Below are 23,048 nucleotides of genomic sequence, written 5' to 3' on the forward strand. Positions count from 1 at the left end.
GTCCTAAGCTCCTCTTATAACATTGAAATTTCAGTATATGATCTTAGGTGGCGTTGTTGCATAATTGCAATGAATAATGGTCAAAGTTATAACCCTCGATTTCTGATAATCAAGCAAGATAACCAAAAATGTCGATTTGGGAACCCTTATTTTTCCTTGATGTGAACTATACTTCTTAGGCTATCAGGAGTGGAAGGAGAAAGACGCGTGGGAGCTGACGTGTCAGCCCCCTTCACGCGTGAACACCGCCTCACCTTTTGGTGGGTGTCTTGTTCCGTGGAGTTGGAGACGGGTGAAGACGGGTGAATTGATTCGGGGAAAACTTTTTTGATCGTTGCTACGCTCTTGACCGTTTGTAAAAACTAAAAATTTAATTAATTAATTAATTACCAACAATCATTTCTCTCTATATATATCAACATATTTTTACATTTCAAACACACAACAAACTTTGAACACAAACACATATACTCTCACTCAAAAAATACACTTTCCTCCATGGATCCAAACCAAAATAACCCACCCACCCCAAACACTCCAAATGATCCGTTAGCGAACATTAGCTATATGCAATTGTTATCATCCACTGTTCAACAACAACCTCTATTCACCAATCTTTCATACCACGCACACTACTACCAACAACAACCACCACCACAATTTGTTCAATCCCAATTTCAACCCTTTCAACAACAACCTCCTCCACGATTTCAGCCCCAAACTTCCCAACATCCACAACCAAGTTCACAACCATCTCAAGTTCCATTATCACAATCTCAACCCGTAAACCTCGACATTGAAGACGACGACGAACGGATTCAAGAAACACAACCAAGTCGTAGAAGGCAAAAAAAATCAAAAGATTCAACAAAAAAGAAAAATACCCAATGGACCGAGGAGGAGGAGGCAGCTTTAGCTAAAGCTTGGATTGTCATATCACAAGATGGGGATGTCAGCAACGTGCAATCGGGACAAAGCTTTTGGAATCGTGTTTTAGACCACTTCCACGCGTTATTGGGAAGGCAAACGAGTCGGACATATGATTCAGTCAATGCTAAATGGTGCGATCTTAGAGCGACGTGTACCAAATTTAACGGCGTATTTGACAATCTAAAAAATATGCATCGAAGTGGTAGCAACGATTTCAACATTTTGTCAACGACGTTGCACCAATACAAAATTACCAACAATGGTAAACCTTTTGGCAACCAAAAAGCATGGGAAGTTTGTTGCAATGGCCCAAAATGGTTCCTTTATCCGGAAACGGCGCATTCGGGATCTACCACCGGTTCCAACAAAAGGCCGAGAACGTCCGAGTCGGACATCGGTGCTAACCTCGACCTCAATGATGAGTTCGACACCACCGAGGGGGAGGGTCCATCGGACGTCCATCTTCTTCGACCACCAGGTAGCGACAAAGCGAGAAAGGGGGCTTCGTCTAGCGGGAAATCAACCAACGATGACGTATTAGCGGAGAAAATCGAAATAACTCTACATTTTTTAGAAAAAAATTTGGTTCCACGGAGGAGCAACGCTGGCGACAGTTGGCACTCACCAATCTTCAAATCGTAAACACAGCGCCGCAACCAAATCTCGACCCAGAAAATTTAAGGATGTTTATGAAAATTCAACAAGAAGTTCTCGACCAACATCGCAACTAGATTTGATGTTTTTTTTAATAATTTAGGTTTAATTTTCTAAGTATAGATTATGCTTTTTTAGTATTTTAGTTTTAATTTTCTATGTTTTAAATTATGTAATGTGGTTTTAATTAATATAAAATATGTTATTTATTTAATATGTTATTTATTTAATATAATGTTAAAAAATAAAAAATAATAAAAAAGTAAATGTCGTTAGTGGTGACCATTTCCATAGTGGAGTGGGTTGGTGGTGAAGGTGACGTGGCGCAGAGGTGACACCACTTTTCCGGTGAATTTATGGTGACCACTCCACATAGCCTTATATGATGTATTTCACTTGAACTTTCACCTACAATAATGTCAGCATAGCTACTCGTTGGTCTATCCCCAACAATCATATTCTCATCTACCTAGATTTCACTTCTTTTAACATTTCAATTTTATGGTGTAAAGTTTCGAAAACGAAATAATTTCACAGCTTGCATTACGGGATTGAGGTAGTGTTGTTGGGAGTGGGTTAGAATTGTTTTGTTCTTATTTTAGGTTGAATGGTTTTGGACTTTTTGTAATGAAACAGATTCTAATCATAGGATCTTCAATCTTGTTATAAAATATAAAAATATGATCATGTTAATTTCAAATAGATCAAATGTAAGTGGATTTCCATCCCCATTTCTATGGGACTTAGGTTTTTTATTGTTTTTCTTAGTGGATTTCCATCCCATCTAATAGTTATATCTGCCGATGTATCATTTTTGGATTGAAAGAACCATTTGAATGAGAGATTGAGGTTAAATCACAATTTGTCTCTGTTTGTTTCAAGGGCATTTTGGGAACAACTAAATCATTATTCTCTTGAAGCCATCACCAATATGGGATTCAACAAGTACTTTTATTGGGGATTTGGGATTCCATGTTACACTTCATAGTCAGCTTTAAAGGTAGAAATTAAATAGAAGTACAGTAGCTATAGTAAAGGAGAGATTGAGGGGTATTTTGGTCATTCTCGTAGATAGATCAGTATAATTGAAAGTATTAATAGTAGATCGATGTTAGTGTACATCATTCCATCAGCACCTAGATGATATCATAGCATGAGACAACAAGAAGGGGAGTCATATCTTCTATTTTTGGCTTTGTCAATGCTTCTAGTCAATAGGAAAATTGAAGAAGGGCATTTATCATTTTTGGACCGAATGAACCATTTGAACGAGAAATTAAGTGAAAATCACAATTTAAATACTAAAATGTAAAATGTTTAATATAAATAATAATACACATGCGATTATATTTAATCACAACATAATCTTTAATAAGAATGATAACTTCTAGATGATTTATTCCTTGTTCTAAATGAACCTAGTAAGTTTTGAAGTTGTAACATGGTATTTCGTCTTGTGTAGATTAATGAAGAATACAAGGCTTTGGATAGACGCATCTCTTCACTAGAAAACTCAATACTAGAAGTAACTAAGCAAGGCGAAACTTCAGATAAGACATTACAGAACATGTTGTACTGTGTCTGATATACTGACATGCATTGCACTTGGTTGAGACTGATATCAATGAAAAATATTATCGTTTTGTCCTTTATAACAAGTGTTGTCTTTCCTTCCATTAGGTCAAGTTTGCTTTTTTGTGACAAGAAATACGAAACCCAAAAACAGGCCACGAGTTAATTTTAAATATTATAATGTGGTTGTGGATAACTAGATATGCATGTTTTTTGGGTGGAGATGTTTGTGTCTTTATGTTTATTTGCCCATAGGAAGTGAGATTGTATAATGAATGAAATCGACAGGTTCATAGGATTGTAAATTGTAAATTGTTGACCCGTGACTTGCAGTTTGCTTATACAAGACAAATTCCAAATCATTTTCAAATTAATTCCTACAATTACGCCAAACAAATCCTTCTACCAACGTAAATCATGCCATTTAAACATACTTCATCTTCACGGTTAAATATGTACTTTTGTATTTATTATTATTTTTAAATATATGTCACAGACTTCCATTTGTATTAATTTCTTAGTACAATAACTTTTGGGTCCACTATAACTGTTTTTTAGGGTTATAAACGTATTTTGATGAGTAAAGGAATATGTTAGTTAATGAAAGGTAAAAGGGTTAGTTGACAGGGATAGGGGTAGAAGGGGCACATCACATGCGACATGGAACCCGTGGTTAGATTAGATTACAGGTACTCCATATTCAGGGGCATATCTTTTTCCCCCCACACCTTCCTGCCAAAACAAGACTTTCAGCTTTTTACAATTTTTTGCGTACTACCATAATAGTGATAGTACACAACACTTTTGGTTAGGATTGATAATCAATGTGTTAATTATGGGTATTTTTGTTGATTATAATTTTGGTAGTTAGTAGTTGGAACTTTAGTTTTGTCAAAAAAATATAAGTGTTTTTAAATGCTACTTGAATAGTAACTTTCGAATTAAATTGTTTTTGTTCTAAACTTTAAGATCATAAATTCGAACACAAGTTTTTCTGTAATTTGAGTTTTTTTTTTCTTCTAAAATTAACTATTGAAAATTCTTGCAAGATCGTTACCAAACTCACCCTCTGTTTATAATTTATATTATAGAAAAACATAAAAACAACCAAAATGCGTAAATACAGATTTTGGAATTGCCACTAGCAAAAGAAAGTTATTCTTTTAAGAGTGAATTACACAAATGGTCCCTACGGTTTAGGATAATTTGTAAGTTTTGTTTCTAACTTATTTTTTTAATCGGAAGATCCCTATTATTTGTTTTTGTAACGCGCTTGCCGCTTGGTCCCTACTATTTGTTTTTATTAAGCGCTTGGTTCCTACCTTATCTAAAAAAACTATTATTTAAATAGAGAAAAATTGGTGGCATAGGTAAGGTAAGGTGAGGGATGAGGTTGGGGGTGTGTTTATTTAAATAAATTAAAAAATTAAGAGCAAAATAGTCTTTTTAGACAAGACAGGGACCAGACACATAACAAAATCAAATAGTAGAGACCTCCGGAGTTAAAAATATAAATTAGAGACTAAATATGCAATTTACCCTAAACCATAGGGACCATTCGTGTAATTTACTCTTCTTTTAAATGTTTCAAGAACGGCGAAATACAGATTTATATAAGGCGAAATACAAAATCTATATATTGTGAAATACATGATTTTCCATAAAAAAAAAAAATTACTTTTTGAAATCTTTTTGGTGGGAACAATTCAAAAGGCCATAAAGTAATTTCACGGCCAAGTATTTTGCAATTTTCTGTAATAAATAAATAAATAAATAATTGTTTATTTTAACAGAACTTTCATTCATTTGGTCTTTCCGTAAATTTCTTATATGTTATTACAACAATAGTTTATGAGGTTTTATGATTTATGTATCCGTTTTGGAGATTTAAACTCATTATTTTTTAGCTACTTTTTTATTTGATCGATTTGATTAATTAGAAGTAAAGTCTTACTCTAATATTCATAAATAAAAAAAGAAGTTGAAATTGTCACACCTCTAATTTTACACATGTCTTCTAACACCAATTCCACTATAATCCTAAAATTATGGGCATCAAATTCATAACTTGTAGAATGGATAAAAGTCCTAATTTTTTTTTTCCTTTGCTTAATTATCGGTACCAAGAAATCATGCCGGAGGGTGTTTTCAATAGACCAATCCTTGTTAAACCATGCACATGCGAGATTTGACTTCACAGTCTATTGGTTAATTAATAGTATATGATAGATAATTTATTTACTAGAGCCGTAAAAAAGTATTAAAAAAAGTGAAAACTCAAATTTGGAAATATTTAGTCTTTTTAAATTTGGGGATTAAGGTAAAAAAATATCATTTAACGTAAATTAAGGTGAAATTTAAGAAGAAATTGATGGTGAATACTGAATAGTATTCCTTTTGTTTGTTGGCTTCACTACGAACCATCTTCACTCAATTTTTGCGCAGTTAAGCCCGTGAGTTCACTCACATAACTACCACCGGAAACCCACCTTCTATAAATCACCATTCACCACCTGCACGTCCTTTCACAAACAAACATGGCTCCTCCTACATTGCTCATTCTTCTCCTTCTAACCTCTTCTTCTTTCGCTAATTCTGCTTTCACTTCTGATCATTACTCCGACGCCCTCACCAAATCCATCCTCTTCTTCGAAGGCCAAAGATCCGGCAAGTTACCTGCAACCCAACGTCTCAAATGGAGGGCTGATTCCGCCTTACACGACGGTTCTTCCGCCAATGTACCTTCACAGAACCATCAAAATACACTATTGTTTCCGGTAACTGTCCCTCATGCATGCCGTTTTTCTGTTTTCAGGTGGATCTAGTCGGAGGTTATTACGATGCAGGTGATAACATGAAGTTTGGGCTCCCCATGGCGTTCACCACCACTATGCTTGCATGGAGTATCATCGAGTTTGGTGGGTTTATGCAATCGGAATTAGGGAATGCGAAAGCTGCCCTTCGTTGGGGCTCCGATTATCTTCTGAAAGCAGCCACCGCCACCCCCGGCACATTGTATGTACAGGTACGATCGAGCCGAGTCCGACTCCGAGTCTCCGACCACCATTTTTGTTCCATGCATGTTAGTGTACAATTACAGTTTACAAACCTCTTATTGTTCCCAAATTTGAAACAGGTGGGGGAAGCTAACTCCGATCACCAATGCTGGGAGAGACCGGAAGATATGGACACATCACGAGGTGTCTACAAGGTGTCGGCTCAAAATCCGGGATCTGATGTGGCTGCAGAGACTGCTGCTGCACTGGCTGCGGCTTCCATTGTCTTTCAAGACTCCGAGCCTTCTTATTCACAGAAATTACTTCAAACAGCCATGAATGTACTAATCTATTCATCACAACTCTCTTAATTGATTTCTTAATATTGTCGAGATAATCATGTAAATCGGATATATCAGGTGTTCAAATTTGCAGACCACTATAGAGGCTCTTACAGCGACTCGCTACATAATGCTGTTTGTCCGTTTTACTGCTCGTATTCAGGATTCAATGTAAGATAACATGAAACGAATTAACGAAACCTGTTTGATTCTTGGAATTACTGTTCTTCAACCTGTTTAAATTTCTGGTTGTATTTAGGACGAGTTGCTGTGGGGAGCGGCATGGATACACAGAGCCTCTCAGGATACCAGTTACATGACTTACATTCAATCAAATGGTCACTTAATGGGTTCAGAAGACGACGATTTCTCCTTCAGTTGGGATGACAAAAGAGCAGGGACAAAAGTTCTTCTTTCCAAAAGCTTTCTCGAGAACAAAATCGAAGAATTTCAGTCGTATAAACAGCATTCAGATAACTACATTTGTTCATTGATTCCAGGATCACAGAATTCCCAAGCACAATACACCCGAGGAGGTCTGTTCTACAAACAAGAAGGGAGCAATCTCCAGTACGTGACGACCTCCTCCTTCCTCTTGCTAACGTACGCCAAGTATCTTGACTCGAATGGTGGTCGTGCTTCTTGTGGGGCTTCAACGATCACATCGGAGATGCTAATAGTACAAGCAAAGAAGCAGATTGACTACATATTGGGTGATAATCCGATGAAAATGTCGTACATGGTGGGGTTTGGTGATCGATACCCGACACACATCCACCACCGGGGATCATCGGTACCCTCTGTTCGTGATCATCCTGATCGTATATCTTGTGACGCCGGACATCGGTACTTCAATTCTGGTTCACCCAATCCGAATATACTCGTTGGAGCGATTGTCGGAGGTCCAGATCGTAATGATAACTATGCAGATGATCGGAGCAATTATATTCAGTCGGAGCCGGCTACTTATATTAATGCTCCATTCGTTGGAGCTGTGGCGTTCTTCTCATCACATTGAAATTAGGGTTTCATGTTAGCCAATGGATGGTTGAGGATTGAGAGATGCTAGTAATCAATCGCATGTATGATCCCATTTCCTTGGCTTGCCAATTTAATTAAAAAGCTTTTGCTCTACATTTTCAATCTTGATCCTCCAAAATATTGGGGTTTTACTTTAGGGTTAATTACTATAACAAACATTTTTTTTTTTGAAATAGTATATGATTAAATGGCAATTTTATTTCACGGTATTTGCCGATTGTGAAATGTTATAACCCCACTATTCAAGCTAGGGGTGAAAGTTAGGAGTCATTTGATAGTTGCTGAATGGGTTAGAGCTGACTGGATTAGAAGCTGACTGAGTCCACATCTGACTGAGTTTATGCTGTTTGATTATTTATCCGACTGATTGTGCTGAATGAAAAAAATATCATATTACCATTATGTTGTCCCTTATGCTAGATAAAATAATTATAAAAATATGAATATCACATAAAAACAAAATTAAACTTACATCATTTAAAATCCAAATACAAAGTGTAATACAAAATCCAAATATAAATTGCCATACATAATAAAAAAAGTACATCATTTAACGTGTACCATTTGAAAGTAATTGATTAGCAATTTAGTCACGCAAAGTAGTCATATAGTCAACTACTTCCGAACCCCATTCTATGTCTTGTATGTTTTGGCTCCCACTTCCTCCACATTCCACGTCAAGAGTAACCATAGTGTTTTGTTCAAAGTTCGTAAATAATTCATCTTCGATATTGTATTTCCTTATAAAATTATGGACCGCAACACAAGCAATAACTATGTCTCTTTGCACTGAAAAATGATAAGGAGTCATTTGTTTTAAAATTGGAAATCTCGCCTTCAATACACCATAAGCACGTTTAATGATATTTCTAAGTTGTGCATGGGCATGATTGAACCTTTCTTCGTTAGTTAAAGCTCTGTTTCTTCAAAATCGGCTAACCAATACCTAGTATTGCGGTAGGGAGCCATAAATTCACGAGTGTTGGTGTATGCAGCATCACAAAGGTAATACTTATCTGTAGATGATTGAAAAACTTATTATATAACTAATACATATAATAAATCTTATAGAAAAATTAAAAACGTGGTGGAGGGAATGGAAATCCCGAAGTCGGATTAAATGCAACTTCTTTCAATATTTAGAATCATGTGTTATGTCCTCCCATCCAACCCATACAAAGGTGAATATCATATCAAAATCACATATTCCTATTACATTTTGATAACATTCACCTTTTCCTCTTCCTCTATAACGAGTTTGTTGATCAACGGGCACAACTGCATGTACAAGCGTTCCATCTAATGCACCTATTGCTCCGAAAAATATATTTATTAGCCGTCTATGTCATTCTGAGGTATTTCTTGTTGTATTAGATGATGTTGGTACTATAATTTCTCTTGCAAAACACATCATTTCATGCAGGACCTCATGAAAACATTGATGAATTGTTTGTGTTGAGTGGTGAAATCTTTGGTCAGCCTTGTTTTTGTGGGGGGTCGAGTCAGCCAATGGGTCAGCTATTTCTGATTGAATCATAAATTTTGGAGGCCCATCAAACAGTCTGACTACTGACCGAGTCAGCAGTCAGCTCTGACCAGTCCGGGTAAGTGCAAAACAAACGACGCTTTAGTCCGACTCTAACCTGGATGGATCCAAAAACTAGAATTCAATAATGAGTAACCCGAGAACCGGATCGGTACAAAGGAACCGGTTTCGAATATCAGAATAGATAACGTGGGTATAGAACTAGTTGGAACCCAAATTTGTTGTTTGTAATAGGTTTCCCGTTTAGACCTAAAAACCTTGGAATTGTGTCGTTTAAACTTTGGAATTGGTTTTAGGATTTCATAGTTCAAATCACCCGAGCAAGCTAGTGGGATTAGGATGGTCTATTTTGCCAAACGCAAATGATTTCCAGATCTCTCCATGACAACTTCCTTTCCTATTCTAATTCATTTCACCAATTTAAAACTCACTATAGGTTTTTCAAATACGAGAGCCTCTTAAATTCTTCATTATAACTTTTTCAAAGATAATTTTTTTTTCATGTGATTGGCTCTGTTTGTTGCAAAGAAATTAATTGAAATAAATTTATTAGGCTTTGAGGTGTGGGTTTGGTTCCTATCACAGTATGCCACTTAGATCGTGGCTAATACCATCTAGGGTCTATGGTATGGGCCAAGCTTGGTAAGACTTTTCCACAATCTCTCTTTTTCTCTCTCTCTCTCTCTCTCTCTCTCTCTCTCTCTAATATGAAAGTTACTTTTTTTAGTTTCATTTTTTATTTATAAATAAGACCTTGAATATCTATATTTACCACACCTCACTACATTTATTCTATCTCTCTATAACTCTACTTCTATCTTTCTAGAATTAAAAAAGATATATATTTCTTCTTCAAACAACCAAAACAATCAAAAAATTATCTACAAGAAACACTCAAACTCCTTTTTATGGGCAAATTTATTCGCCCCTTATTTACCACTATGGTGGTATGTTATCGTATTATCCATAACAATAACCATAACCACAACCGCAAGTCCAATTTGACACTGAATTTAATCCTTTCGATTTTTTGTCTCAAAATCAACCCGAATTCGTTCGAGAAACTCACGTCAAATCCGAAACCAAACTTGAATTCGTTAGAGAAACTCAACCGATCGCAACACCTAATAAAAGAAAAAGAAAGTCCCCATGTAAACCATGAGAACCCGTAAAAGTGATGGCATTGGCATATGTATGGATCAATATACCCAAGGATGCGAAAGTGGGCAAAGACCATAAACATGACCCTTTTTGGAGGTGAGTTCTAAATAGTTCTACAAAGGAATGAATCTAGGAGATTATCGTACAAAAGACCAAGTGTATTCCAAATGAGAGTAGACAAAAAAGGAAGTTTTATTGTTTAATGATTTGTATAACAACATGTAACATCAATGGAAAAGTGGAGAAAGTGATGATGTAATTTTGCAAAAAGTTATAAAAGTGTACGAAAAGGAAAAGAAGAAGACTTTCATGTTTGTTGAGTTTTGGAATTTTGTGAAAGATAACGAAAAAAGGAAATTGACCAAAAAAATCTAATGAACATATTGATGATGGTTTAAAGCACTCAAGAAAATCCGAATACGAGTACACTACATTGGATGCTCATGTTGGAATCGACCTTAATGATGATGAAACAATTCAAGTTACACCACATTCCCAACCAACAGTAAGGGACGAAGAAAAACGCAAAGACAAATAGAAATCTATAAATTCGGATGACTTGAAAGTGATAGGGGGCGATGTGAAGGTCTAAATGCAAGAATTGACAAACTTTTACACATTGCTTATGAAAGAGAGCGTAGGAAATAAAGTGAAAGCGACATGAGACACAAGTAACTACACCGAGAAGGAGCGTGAAATTGTTTTGGCAATCAAAGCCAACATTAGGAAAAATATAACATTTAGTTATTTTTTTAAGCGTTAGTTGTGTGTTTTTTTAGTTTTTAGTTTTTTTTTTTTTTTTTTTTTTTTTTTTTTTTTTTTTTTTAATTTCATGTTATTTTTGTTTTCTAAGCTTTTAGGGGTGTGGGTGTGTGTGTGTGTGTGGGGGGGGGGGGGGGGGTTATGCCATGTTATGCTTTCTTTCTTTTTTTTTTTTTTTTTTTTTTAATTAGTATACATGTCATGGTGCTCCTTATGTGTGACGAACGAGAAACCATGACTTTATGGTAAGTATGACTGAGATGACACTTATATGGTAGAGAAATACATATGGTAAAGATGACACAACACACATCAACCTTATCATTTCAAATAATGTCATTATTCATTATAACCATTTATAAAAAAAATAAAAAAATTACATCTGTATCAAATATTGTTTGTCCCAAATACTTAATCAAATCTTATTTGGTAAGTAGGATGCTTAATGAGTATTTATGTGTTTTTTTTTCTGTAATCTCGTTATAATTTTCTTTTTATGGAAACTAATTAAATTCGTCATTAATGTCAGCAATAACATTCTTTCAGAATGAATTTGTATCTAGGTTTTTATGTTAGCAATAATGTTCTTTCAGGACCAACTCACTTAAAATACAACAAAATTGTATGAAATATTAAGAATGAGAGCGTATTCTAGTAGAATATACTCTCGTTCTACTAGAATACGTTTCTATTCTTCTAGATACGAATTCATTCTGAAAGAATATATTATTGTTGATATTAACGACGAATTTAATTAGTTTCCATAAAAAAAATTATAAGTATGGATATCATTTAATATATATTTAATGTTTACTAAATTTTTATTGGTGTATTGTAGCACACAATAGATGTGAGAAACATTTGAACCTACCTATATATATATATATATATATATATATATATATATATATATATATATATATATATATATATATAGATAGATAGATAGATAGATGAATTAACATTTTATATATAAATTTATAGATTAGTTAATAAGATTTTCATAACTAATTATTTAGAACATCTCTAATGTGAGGTTTTTTATAGCTTATTAATATTTGGTTGAGTGGTAGAAACAATTTAACACTATTGAAGTATATGATTTTTTTTTTGCTTATTTTTATTCACTATTCAATATATATATTAAATGATCAATATAGTTTAATACTTTGAACATTCTAACAATTTTCTCTTTAATAATATTACATTTTATCCTCTTGATCTAATTTTAAGTATTTATTATTTATCTAAAGTTTATAGATAAAAAAATATATAATATATAAATATTTAATATAGTAATATCTGAATCGTTTGTACGTGAGTGAATGTTTATATTAAAATATGATATATTTAAATAAGAATTAATTAAACGTGAGGATTTTATATAACATTTTAGATAGGTAAAAATAAAATAGTTAAATTAATGAAAAAGTTCATAAAAAAGTTTAATCATTGGAGAAACAAATTAATTAGAGGTCAATATAATTAAATAGTGAGATTGTAATTTTTTTGACCTATCATATATGTTTATCATTGCAATGCTTTTAGTTATTAACAATTATAAATTTATAATTGTTTTATATTTTGTATTAAAAACTAAAAACAATTTAACCAAATGGTATAACCTTCATTCATTTCTCTCATCTTAATATATTAACCTATCTCTCAGCTTGTGTGTTGCTCTTCAAGCCAACAAATAATAAAAGATTGAATATATTATGTTATATATTAATGTATTTTTTTTTTTTTTTTTTGTTTAAGTGGTTAACCAAACCGAATATTCCGCAACCAAATAAACCAAAATTTATGTGGTTTGGTAATGGATAGATTTAAAAATTAAAATATAAAAAACTAATAAACTAAACTGTTTTAACCGTAAAAAAAACCAACCAAATAACTCGCCTACCTGTATATAGTGGGTATAGAATCTATATCAATGACGACATTCACCATATTTACCAACTTTTTATTTCACTAGAACACCACACAATGTACACAAAATATATGTCACCATAATTGCAAGCTGGTCGGGTACCTCGGTGTAATTATGCTATTTTGTTTTTATGTTTATGGAGTGATAAAATATGAGGAAGAACTTGAAATTATATAATTATACAACCAAGGTGACTACATATTATCGTATACATGTGACATGAATTATTTAAAGATCTCTTACTTTATGAATGTTATATTGTATTTCGGTAAGGCATAAAACAAATTTACAGTTAAATAAAAACCAAATATTTTATATATAGTACTAATTTAGAGGTAGTTTGAGATTTCATTTAAAAACAATTTAAAAGAATTAGTTTTACCATTCAAAAAGGCTTAGCGGCTCAGCTTGTTGTCCGTTTGCCATCTCACTCATTGTACAATAACAATTAAACAATTTATTGATTTTTTTTAACAAGTCAATAAGTTAAAAAAGATGTTTGACAATGTGAAAAGGCATTACAAAATAACTTTTTATAAACATTTTAAAAGAAGATTTCAATAACTTAGGATTTTTAATTTTTTAAAACTCCTTATAACTTTTTGGATGTAGGTTGTAAAAGCTAAAATACTCCTTAAAAGATTTATAAGTTTAGACAAATATTTAAAAAAGAAAAAACTTATAGACTTGTTAACTTTTTCCATCTCAAAAGGTAATTTAAACACTTTTTAAAAATCTCATTTTCATACCACCATAAATCAATAAGTCATTTTGTTTAAAAGTTATTTTGAGTTTCAAAATGAAATCTTAAAATACCTTTTAAACGAGAAATTAAATATCATTTATTTTTTTATATACCAATCTTTCTATTCATATGAAATAATGTCATGTAAAATCTATTAATTTCTTTTAATCATGTATTTTGATTTTGACATTTACATTCATATAGTAATTAAGAAAATGGGTATGAACAATGAAGATATTTGATTTCTCTAAAATAATAACTATATTTCTAACTATTTTGTGGAATTGTTAATATATTTATTTGGATTATCTCCTTATTTTAATAAAAAAAAAGTAGTTCTTTTGACATTTATCACTTTATTACTCTTCCTAATTAATGTTATACTTTTTTGTCAATCTATTGGTTATTCATTTTAAATTTAAAATCTAAATTTTTTTATTCTAATTATATTCAATTAATAACATTAGAATAAAAAATAAAATAAAATTAATACGGATTATAAAATGATATAATTTCACATATTTATTTGAATCAACGATTATAATTTTATATAACTAAAAATAAATTTTTTAAATATTAATTTATTTTAAAATAATTAATTAATAATTTTGAGTTTTTACTATGAAAATTTAATTAATTTTGTAACTATATTTTCTATGGGTTATAAACTAGTTTATCCTAATATACCCAGCAAGGTATATCATTAATACATGATTTCACTCGACAAGCTTTTGGAAATGATAATTGTTTCCAAGAGTCTAGTTTGCCATAATTAATCTATGTTTTGTGATTTTTAAAATTCATTTTGACTTTTTTAAGGTCGAATGATATATTCTCCATGTCGAAGATTGTGGAGAGCTTCCAAGTCAACAACCGACACCATCACTGTGGTCATCAATATACCTGCAACGTACCCATGAAGAAAAAGAAGATGAACGAAAAAGGAAGAAAAGAAAGAAAAAAGGCGTGACGTCTCGTGGTGTAAACCACAAAAACTAACGCTAGTTCTGTCAGGTAAGACAACGCCATCTTCGGGGTAGTGTGCATGATTGTGGTGAGATGTCAATATATATGGCTATAAACGCCTTTCATAACTGGTATATCCTTAGGCATAATATGTTTTTGTTTATGATACAACCATTACATCTAATAAAAACCTTACATTTTTTTGATGTGGCTTTGAAACTCCATTTGTTTTTGTGGGCAAAATGTAGCTATATCGCAAAACAAAAGTAGAATTTTACAATTGTCAGATGAATATAAAGTATTTGTCAACGAATTGGGATTCATAAATCTTTATAAACAAATTTTTTGTTCAGGCGAATATAAAGCATTTTGCAACCACCTGCAAAAAAGAATGTGATTATTTTATGTTTTATATATATATATATATATATATATATATATATATATATATATATATATATATGGTAATTGATTAAATGTGTATAACCATTTACATTGTAATTTGCAAAGTATTTTTTTGTATATAACAACGCAACAAAATACCAAAAGCCAGGAAAGGATATGTAGAGTACATGTGCCAATGCACAGAAAAGGGTATGTTGAAGTTTGAAAACGGTAGAAAAGGAGGCGTAAATAGTAAATAGTAAGAATAGTAAATGGCTGACTGACAATATGCTTTGGTTGGGGTCCCCATCCCCGCGCACATGAAAACCCAATGGACCTCCGTCCCGACGCCCAAAAATGGCAAATAGCTCAGCCGATTGCGACATATCTCGACGGAAACAACCAAGCTATTAACCCTCCTCCTGTCAAAAACACTTTCCTCTAAACAGACAGCTTCTGTCACTCCCTTAAACTCATAGGCGACCGAGACTCCCCATTGTATCTGAATCAGTATCTCTCTCACATTTTTCTTCCATGCAAAACATAAGTCAAACCTAGCTCTGAATCACATAGCTAGGAGAATCATAGACGTGGCTAGACCCTAATTTATGACTCCTTGCGTTGACTGTTCATTCATTATATCTCCAATTGGATTTTGGATTTGATCAGGTACCGGGTGACTGAATGGCGGATGCTGTCAAGTGTCAGCTCTTTTTTTTTTTTTTTTTTTTTTTTTGTTTTCTTTCGTTATCATTAATTTGAGCATACTCCTAATAAAAGAATTTTGAATCACCTTTTTCAAACAATCTGAACTTTTATCCCCAAGTCTTAGTAGAGAGAGGAAAGGGAAAAAGATCAAGATAGAGAGAGAAAGAGCAGGGGGACCAAGTTTGTAGCTTTTTGTTTCAATCGTTTGTCCCTGTTTTTTTTAATGGGGGTCAATGTAGGAATCATGGAAACCATCAAAACCCCAACCCTTTTAAGTTTCTAGGGTAAAGATAGAAATCTAGGTTTTGTATTTTCTTGAAAAATGGGGAATGGAGACAGAAGCAGTAGTAGGGGTTTTAATATCGGAGGCAGAGACGATGACTCAGGGGAAGCACCTGCACCTGCACCTTCGGCGTTCTTGGAGTCTGATATTGTAGTGCGTATAAACATGCAACACGCTGTATCATCTTTTAACCTTCATAACAAGATCACCAATTTCATGCCTCCTTCTTCATATTATCACCACAACCAGCTTCAAAATCATCAAGCTTCGACTGAAATTGGTGGTGGCGTAGTCTTCGGTAAGAAGCTATAAGTATCAATTATCAAAATTTCATACTTTTTCTTTGTGTCAGATTTTCAATTGTTTATCATGTTGAGTGTAAAGAGAAGACCTTTTTCCGTAATGTGGAATAAAGGATCAGACGGTGGTGGAGCAACGAAAGTTTCAGGGAAAGTACTTTTCACTGCGACTCAGTGGCAAGAGCTTGAGAGGCAGACGATGACCTATAAGTACATTATGGCTTCTATCCCTGTTCCCCCTCAGCTCTTAATACCTTATTCCACTCAATCCAACAGTACTTTCTTTTCTTTATTTTAATCTGATATTCACTTCCCCCTTTTTTCCATCAAACTACTATTTGTTTATTTGTTTGAAACTTGGAAAAAAGGAGGCACCTTTTCCTTTTCCTTTGATTTTTTTTAATTTGTCAAAAAGTTGAGATGAGTAATTTGATTTTGGTCAATTTGGTCATCGTAGAGGGGGGCATGGACATGAGATTCTCAAGCGGGTCGGATCCGGAGCCATGGAGGTGTAGAAGAACCGATGGAAAGAAATGGAGATGTTCGAGGGATGTAGCACCTGACCAGAAATACTGCGAGCGTCATGCCCACAAAAGCAGACCCCGTTCAAGAAAGCCTGTGGGAATTCAACCCCACAACACTAACATTACAACAAACGCCCTCACCATTACTCCTACTTCGTATACAAATACTCTTATTACTTCTTCATATCAACATCCCAGGTGAGTGTTCTATCGCTGTTACTAACTAACTAACTATCAATTTGTTTGTCGTTTAATTTTATGGGTATTTGATGGTTTTCTTATGTAAACGTCGCATGAATACGTGAAGTTGGGCGATCCCTGTATCTGTATCTTCATCGAACCAACAATTTCAGGAATCATTGAGTCACTCACCCAGAGTAGGATCGAAAAGGAACCATAATTTTCCTCAAGAACATGAATCCCACAACAACAACAACTACAGTAATATTTTGGATACTATTAGTACTGCAGGTGTTAGGAGGCAGAATTTCATTGATGCTTGGTCAAGAAGTACGGGAGGAGGGGACAACTGTTCTCTTACTTTGTCGATGCAATGTAGTGGTGGGATTGATGATGATGATCACAATTTTGAAATTGGAATGTTGGATGTGGAAAGAGAAGGGAAATTGTTGAACCAGAGTTCTTGGATGGGTTCACGTTCAACACCTGGTGGACCATTGGGTGAAGCATTGGGCCTGGGTATTGCTAGTAGTACTGTGAATGGGCCTTTGAGTGGGCCATCTTTTCATGCCCATAGTAATAGTAGTAGTACAACTACAAGCAGCTTGTGCGAGAATGGTGACGCACATGGCCATGAGCTTAGCTTCATTAGGTGAACCTGAAACCATGGAAAGCTATGATGATCAATGGGGTCCATCTTGTGTGTTTGTAGTTGAAAATTTATGAGACTACTTGGGTTTCATTTTACGTAACAATTTTATTTGCCATAGACCATAGTTCATCTTTTTATAATGCCAATGAATCGTGTAGAATGAACGACAATTTTATTGTTGATTTTAGTCTTTAGTTTTTATGCAAGATTCTTTGTTTGCGGTCTTTTGGAATATTTCTCACTATAATGGCCCACTAGGTGGTTGGTATAAGTGCTCAAACTTTTGAGACTCAAACTTTTGCATGTTTCTAAAAAGATACCACCCCTTAATTATACATTGCACTTGGCTCATGTTAACATGCCCATGTTCAATAAATATTACAATAGTTGGAAACAATGAAGAGAATACATTTAATACTACAAGATATATGAAAATGGCAACAAATGGAACCCTAATTTCTTTTGTTTCGGTTCATCAAACATCACCTAATTAAACTTGATGCTACTTCTTCTCTATGTTATGTCGACATGCCACTAATTAACTCACCTAAGCCACCTTCTTAAATCAGTAGTAGAACAAGGTGAAAGTTCTCCACCATTAGTGCTGTCTGCATAATACCATTGCTGTCCCATACCAACATGACCCACTTGGACACTCTTGAAGCTTGGGCTCCTCAAGTTATGACCATAATTATGATCAGAGTAATAATGACCCTTGTACCCCTCGCTGCCATTATCACATGGATCAGGGATGGGGTATGCTAGTCTTTTCTTAGCAGACCCCACTCGTTCCCTCTCTGGTGTTGCGGGTCTCTGTCTAGGTGTGCTCTGTGACCTTATCTTTGCTTTCGCAGACTCTGTTGCAGCCATGTAGTTAGGTATTGCCATGTCGTTTACACACGTGCTATACCTAAACATGGACCCACTGACACGTGGAGTTGAGCGTAGGCTATGTATGTTTGTATTCAAGTAACTTCTCTCCTCTTTTGAACAATGCGGACTTGCTGACCGGATCTGTATTGGTTTTGTCTTGATTGGAGATGGTGTGATGGGTTGTTGACCTGTTGAAGGGCTGTAGCTTGATCGTCGACTCGGTGAGTTGGGGATGTAATGTGAAGCATGGTATTGTTGTAATTTGTAAGCGCTTGTACCTGAGCGAGAATTGGGTCTTGAAGTATCGATTTCAACTGTTTTTATCGAGTCCCTTCTGTCTAAAGAAGCTCTGCTGGTTCTCTGGTTTTCCCATTGCTTTGCTTCTATCCATCGATCTAACCAACTAGCACTTTCTTCGAGCTCTTTTTCATCCATGGTAGATGGGTTTCTGCTGAGTTTCTGCATCTTGATATGGGTTTTCGTTAGCGAGCCTAAAGAAAAGAACATGGCCATGAAATATAATTACGATATCGAGCTATAATTAAGTGTACCTGTTGGGAGAAAGCTGTAGCAAGAGACGCTTCACGTTCCTTTCGGCTCTGTAATATGGCATCGAGCTCTTCAAGAGAGTGTGGTCTGTCACTCCAATCATCCGGAATGCAACTTCCGTCTCTGGACTGTTATGTAAAATCGTTAAAGGACTTGAAGAAATATTGTCTGTTTAGTGTAAATTAAGGCAATATATATATACTTACCATGGACTTCCTTTGTCGTATATCTTGAAGGTATTTGGATTCCAAGAAAGTTGGTGTTTCTGCCATCACTGACTTTCTACCTCCGTCATGTGAGAGCCTGGATCGTTGATCATGTAGTCGTGATTGTACTCGTAAAAGTGCCTGCATGCATCTTAAAGTGATGGTTGCTTGCTTCCTTACATTCTGACCTCGAATCACTGCTTGAAGCATCACTATCCCCTTCAGTGCTTGTAGTGCTCTTCTTGCCTTCAACCACAGTAAAAGCACATTCAAAATCAGAATTAATCATAAATATGATGGACCCACCAAAAGTTATGTTTGTCACGTGACATACGAATATGAAATTTCATAGCTCGTTGTTTGTCGTGATTTCTTTAATTCATCGTACATCTCTCTCATGTGAAAGAAACAACAAAAGACAAAAGAATTAATATAAATATATTTCTTGAAACTTTAAAAGAATATTTATATATATATGTGAAGTAGTTAACGTTATAAGACTGTTGCCTCTGCCATCGTGCCCTACTCACATGGTTGTGATATATGGCTTAAATTCCATGTTACTATGATAATATTGTTTAATGAATAGTTGTGAGTTTGCAATCAGTATTATCTGTTTATCTTATAGTAAAATGAGATCTTCTTAATATTTACGATAACTTGTGCACTGGCACGTGAGTTTCTGCACCACGTACCCTGTCAACTGCCAGAAATTAAGTAATATGTATCCAGAAACCATTACATCCAGGAACTAAGGATTTCATTTTAATTTTTGTTTGCTTTTTATGCTCTAATTAAATCCAACATAATCGGCTACTTAGCGTAGATTATGGTTTTGTTTTCATAAATTAGATGACTTATACGCAAATTTGTTTATCGAGACAGAAACATAAACCCAGTAGACCATTTCAAACCGAGTAGAAAGATCTGTATGCTATGTAAAAGGAGGAAAGGATTACCAGGTAGCCACGGAAAGATGTCTGAATGAGAATGGCAGCGAAATGGTGCTTAACAGAAATGGGAGAAGGTCTGGTGGTGAGACGAATAATCTCCGCAGCTGCATGGGCGGTAGTGGCAGCAGCTTCAGCCGCTTTAATGGTGGCTGCCGCCATTAAAATGGCACGCTTCTCCTCCTCTGCAGCGAGGTCATGAACAGCATGTTTAGGTTGTGGAACATCGTTACTTGATACATTATCTCTCACTTGACTCGGTATTTGTACAGCATTTGATGATTTTCTAAACAACCATCTTCTCTTCTCCCTCTTCTGCAACAAAACCATAATCAACATTCACAAAGATATATAGAAAGCCTGACCCTGTGCATGTGTTGTGTGTAAAGTAGATGTGGTGTTATATATATACGTACCCTGTCATCTTCTTGATCGAAATCTTGATCTTGATTCTTGGATTTATTTGGACTAAAAGCTCTCTTGACTGCGGTGAACCACGAACCACTTCCTTTCTTTCCCATATCAAGAGATGATGAAGGTGGGAATTGAATGAAGAAGATATGGTAAGAGATATATATATTTAAGCTAAACTGATGATGGGGTTGGGTGGGGTGGGGTGGGGTGGGGGTGGGGGTGGGTGTGCTCAAGTGTCCAATGAGGTTTTGAATCAGGCATCCACCCCACTGAGGGACGGGTTGCGTAAGAATCCAAAGACCATTGTGAGGGGTGTGGGACTCTTGTTTATCATGAACAGAAGCCATGAGGGTACTCTCATTATTTAATAACAACAATCAAGTATGAGACCACAAAAGCTCACTCGCTGACTGATTTCACGTGGTCACGTACAACCCCCAATGACACTCGATACCCGATAACAGTGTGGGTCTGGGTCTCTCTCTCTCTCTTTCTCTCTCTGTATGGAGGTTGGGAATCTCTCTCCCCTCGTTGGAAGTTAGGCAGGTGGACTCGGTCAAATGTTTACTTTATTTGGTTTGACGTTACTCTTGCTCCCTCGTTTTGTGCATTCATGGCCTGGTTGGGTTTTTCCAGATCGCATCCGATTGGGGTACGAATCATTGTGCTGATTCCTATGTCATTTCAGTCTCTAGCAGAAATCTCATTGGTGTTATCATGACACTTGGCCATTAACAAACGCTAGTTACGTCTTATCCAATGTCTATACTCGTATTTATATGCTTATATATACTTGCCTAATATATATACTTTTTTTTTTTCATCTATGAATATAACACATATGGATATTAGCAGTGTTTCCTATAATATACAAGAGATAACGAGATAAAATATCATCAAGTACTAATATCAAATCAAGAATTGATATAATTGAATGTGAAGAGTAGGTAGTTGCACCAACCAAATAGCTTTTGCAATGGTCCCCTACCTTACCTCGTTTGCTCCCTCGTATCTAAATGTTATCCCATCGACTCTTTATATGTTTATTAACTTAAAAATAACGACATGCATTTCATTTATTTATTCTTTTTGTTGTGGTGTGGATACCTTAGTTCATATGGTCCTAATACCTTAGTTCATATGGTCCTAATCTAGCTATCAACCCCGTATATGAATATGGCAAATTCTCTTTTATAAAAATAGTATATAACAAGTTAACATATGAGTCCATCACTACTCCTTAACGGATTGTCCTCGGTTTAATACGGTGACAATTTGTTTTGGATCTTAATTGTGTGATTCCAAATGAATACAATCTTCTAACAAACGAACTACAACATGAAGCAACCACACAATTAGTAGAAAGCTTTCCAGTACTATGTAAAAACCTTATCCTAGCCACCGTGATCAAAGCTTCCTAAGATTTGAATACCATACCAATATTCATTTCAATATATTTACTTTTTTAATAGCATCATTAAGAAACATATCCTCTAATTGCAAATTTTTGTTAACCAAGTCTACCGTGAAAAGTATTTTAGCACGGACTTTTGGAATAAGAACAAAACATAGGTTTTTGTCTTTGATTATCAGATTGTTGATTGTTGAACAACAAACTAAAATGTATGTGAAATTGGGTCCCTCCATGACATGACCATATACGGTTGCCAGCCTCGCACACTCTTAGAAACCCCCTACTGATTATTAACAAGGTGGGAACATCAACCACATTGCTAATTATTATGATATATGTTAAATTCACCTCAAAATATTCCCATTGTATTAATGTGTATATATAGTACATAAATATACAAAATAAGTATAACAAATACCAAACCAGTCTAAAATACTAATTTAAATAATATAACATGATAAGCCAGGGCTTATCTCTATAACCTCCGTTAAGCTGAGCAGTGGTAGACCAACATGAACCTTGGTACCGAATTCTTTAGAGAGAGGATGTGGAAGACCCTTCGTAAATATGTCAACTAATTGAAAATGTGTGAGAACAAATTAAGTATGTAGTTTCCAGACGCAACAAGTTCACTACAAAGTGATAGTCAATATCGATGTGTTTTTCCCATTTGTGTAAAATAGGATTTTGACCGAGAAACAAAGCACTTATGTTGTCATAGAGTAAAGTAGGACAACCTGGAGGTAATGCATGAAGCTCTCGAAGCAGGTGACTTACCCAGACAATTTTAGCAACAGTGTTTGCCATGGAGCGATATTCAGATTCACAACTAGAACAGGAAACTATGGGTTGCTTTTAGCACTCCAAGAAACTAAATTTCCACCAAGAAAGATGGAATATCCATATGTAGATTGTCGAGTGTCAATGCAACGACCCCAATCTGCATCTGAGTAACCAATCAACGA

At 34.7% G+C, this 23,048-nt stretch overlaps 3 protein-coding genes across 6 annotated transcripts; 2 read left to right on the forward strand and 1 right to left on the reverse strand.

The window, feature by feature from the left end:
- The first annotated feature begins 5,598 nt into the window (after positions 1–5,598).
- On the forward strand, positions 5,599–7,627 carry LOC145091623 (endoglucanase 1-like). Its single transcript, XM_079029379.1, has 5 exons — positions 5,599–5,894; positions 5,972–6,181; positions 6,293–6,493; positions 6,572–6,664; positions 6,753–7,627. Exons 1-5 carry the CDS (start codon positions 5,694–5,696, stop codon positions 7,509–7,511), a joined length of 1,464 nt encoding a protein of 487 aa, XP_078885505.1. The 5' UTR covers positions 5,599–5,693; the 3' UTR covers positions 7,512–7,627.
- Positions 7,628–15,728: 8,101 nt separating this feature from the next.
- LOC145091625 (uncharacterized) lies at positions 15,729–17,883 on the forward strand. 2 transcript variants are annotated; one of them, XM_079029383.1, is made up of 4 exons: positions 15,729–16,320; positions 16,438–16,596; positions 16,779–17,043; positions 17,153–17,883. In XM_079029383.1, the coding sequence occupies exons 1-4, from the start codon at positions 16,062–16,064 to the stop codon at positions 17,679–17,681; spliced, it is 1,212 nt and encodes a 403-aa protein (XP_078885509.1). In that variant the 5' UTR covers positions 15,729–16,061; the 3' UTR covers positions 17,682–17,883. The 2 variants fall into 2 exon arrangements, with proteins under 2 accessions (XP_078885509.1, XP_078885510.1); XM_079029384.1 differs by lacking the exon at positions 16,438–16,596 and having other exon boundaries at positions 15,730–16,320.
- Positions 17,884–17,982: 99 nt separating this feature from the next.
- Positions 17,983–21,031, reverse strand: LOC145091624 (protein IQ-DOMAIN 18-like). 3 transcript variants are annotated; one of them, XM_079029381.1, is made up of 5 exons: positions 20,672–21,031; positions 20,265–20,567; positions 19,306–19,551; positions 19,102–19,227; positions 17,983–19,015 (listed from the first exon to the last, which is right to left on the reverse strand). In XM_079029381.1, the coding sequence occupies exons 1-5, from the start codon at positions 21,014–21,016 to the stop codon at positions 18,221–18,223; spliced, it is 1,815 nt and encodes a 604-aa protein (XP_078885507.1). In that variant the 5' UTR covers positions 21,017–21,031; the 3' UTR covers positions 17,983–18,220. The 3 variants fall into 3 exon arrangements, with proteins under 3 accessions (XP_078885507.1, XP_078885508.1, XP_078885506.1); XM_079029382.1 differs by having other exon boundaries at positions 17,983–19,009; positions 20,265–20,570; XM_079029380.1 differs by having other exon boundaries at positions 20,265–20,570.
- Positions 21,032–23,048: the final 2,017 nt, after the last annotated feature.

Source organism: Lactuca serriola, chromosome 3 (assembly GCF_051521515.1).
Source record: "Lactuca serriola cultivar US96UC23 chromosome 3, Lser_US96UC23_V15, whole genome shotgun sequence".
NCBI lineage: Eukaryota > Viridiplantae > Streptophyta > Magnoliopsida > Asterales > Asteraceae > Lactuca > Lactuca serriola.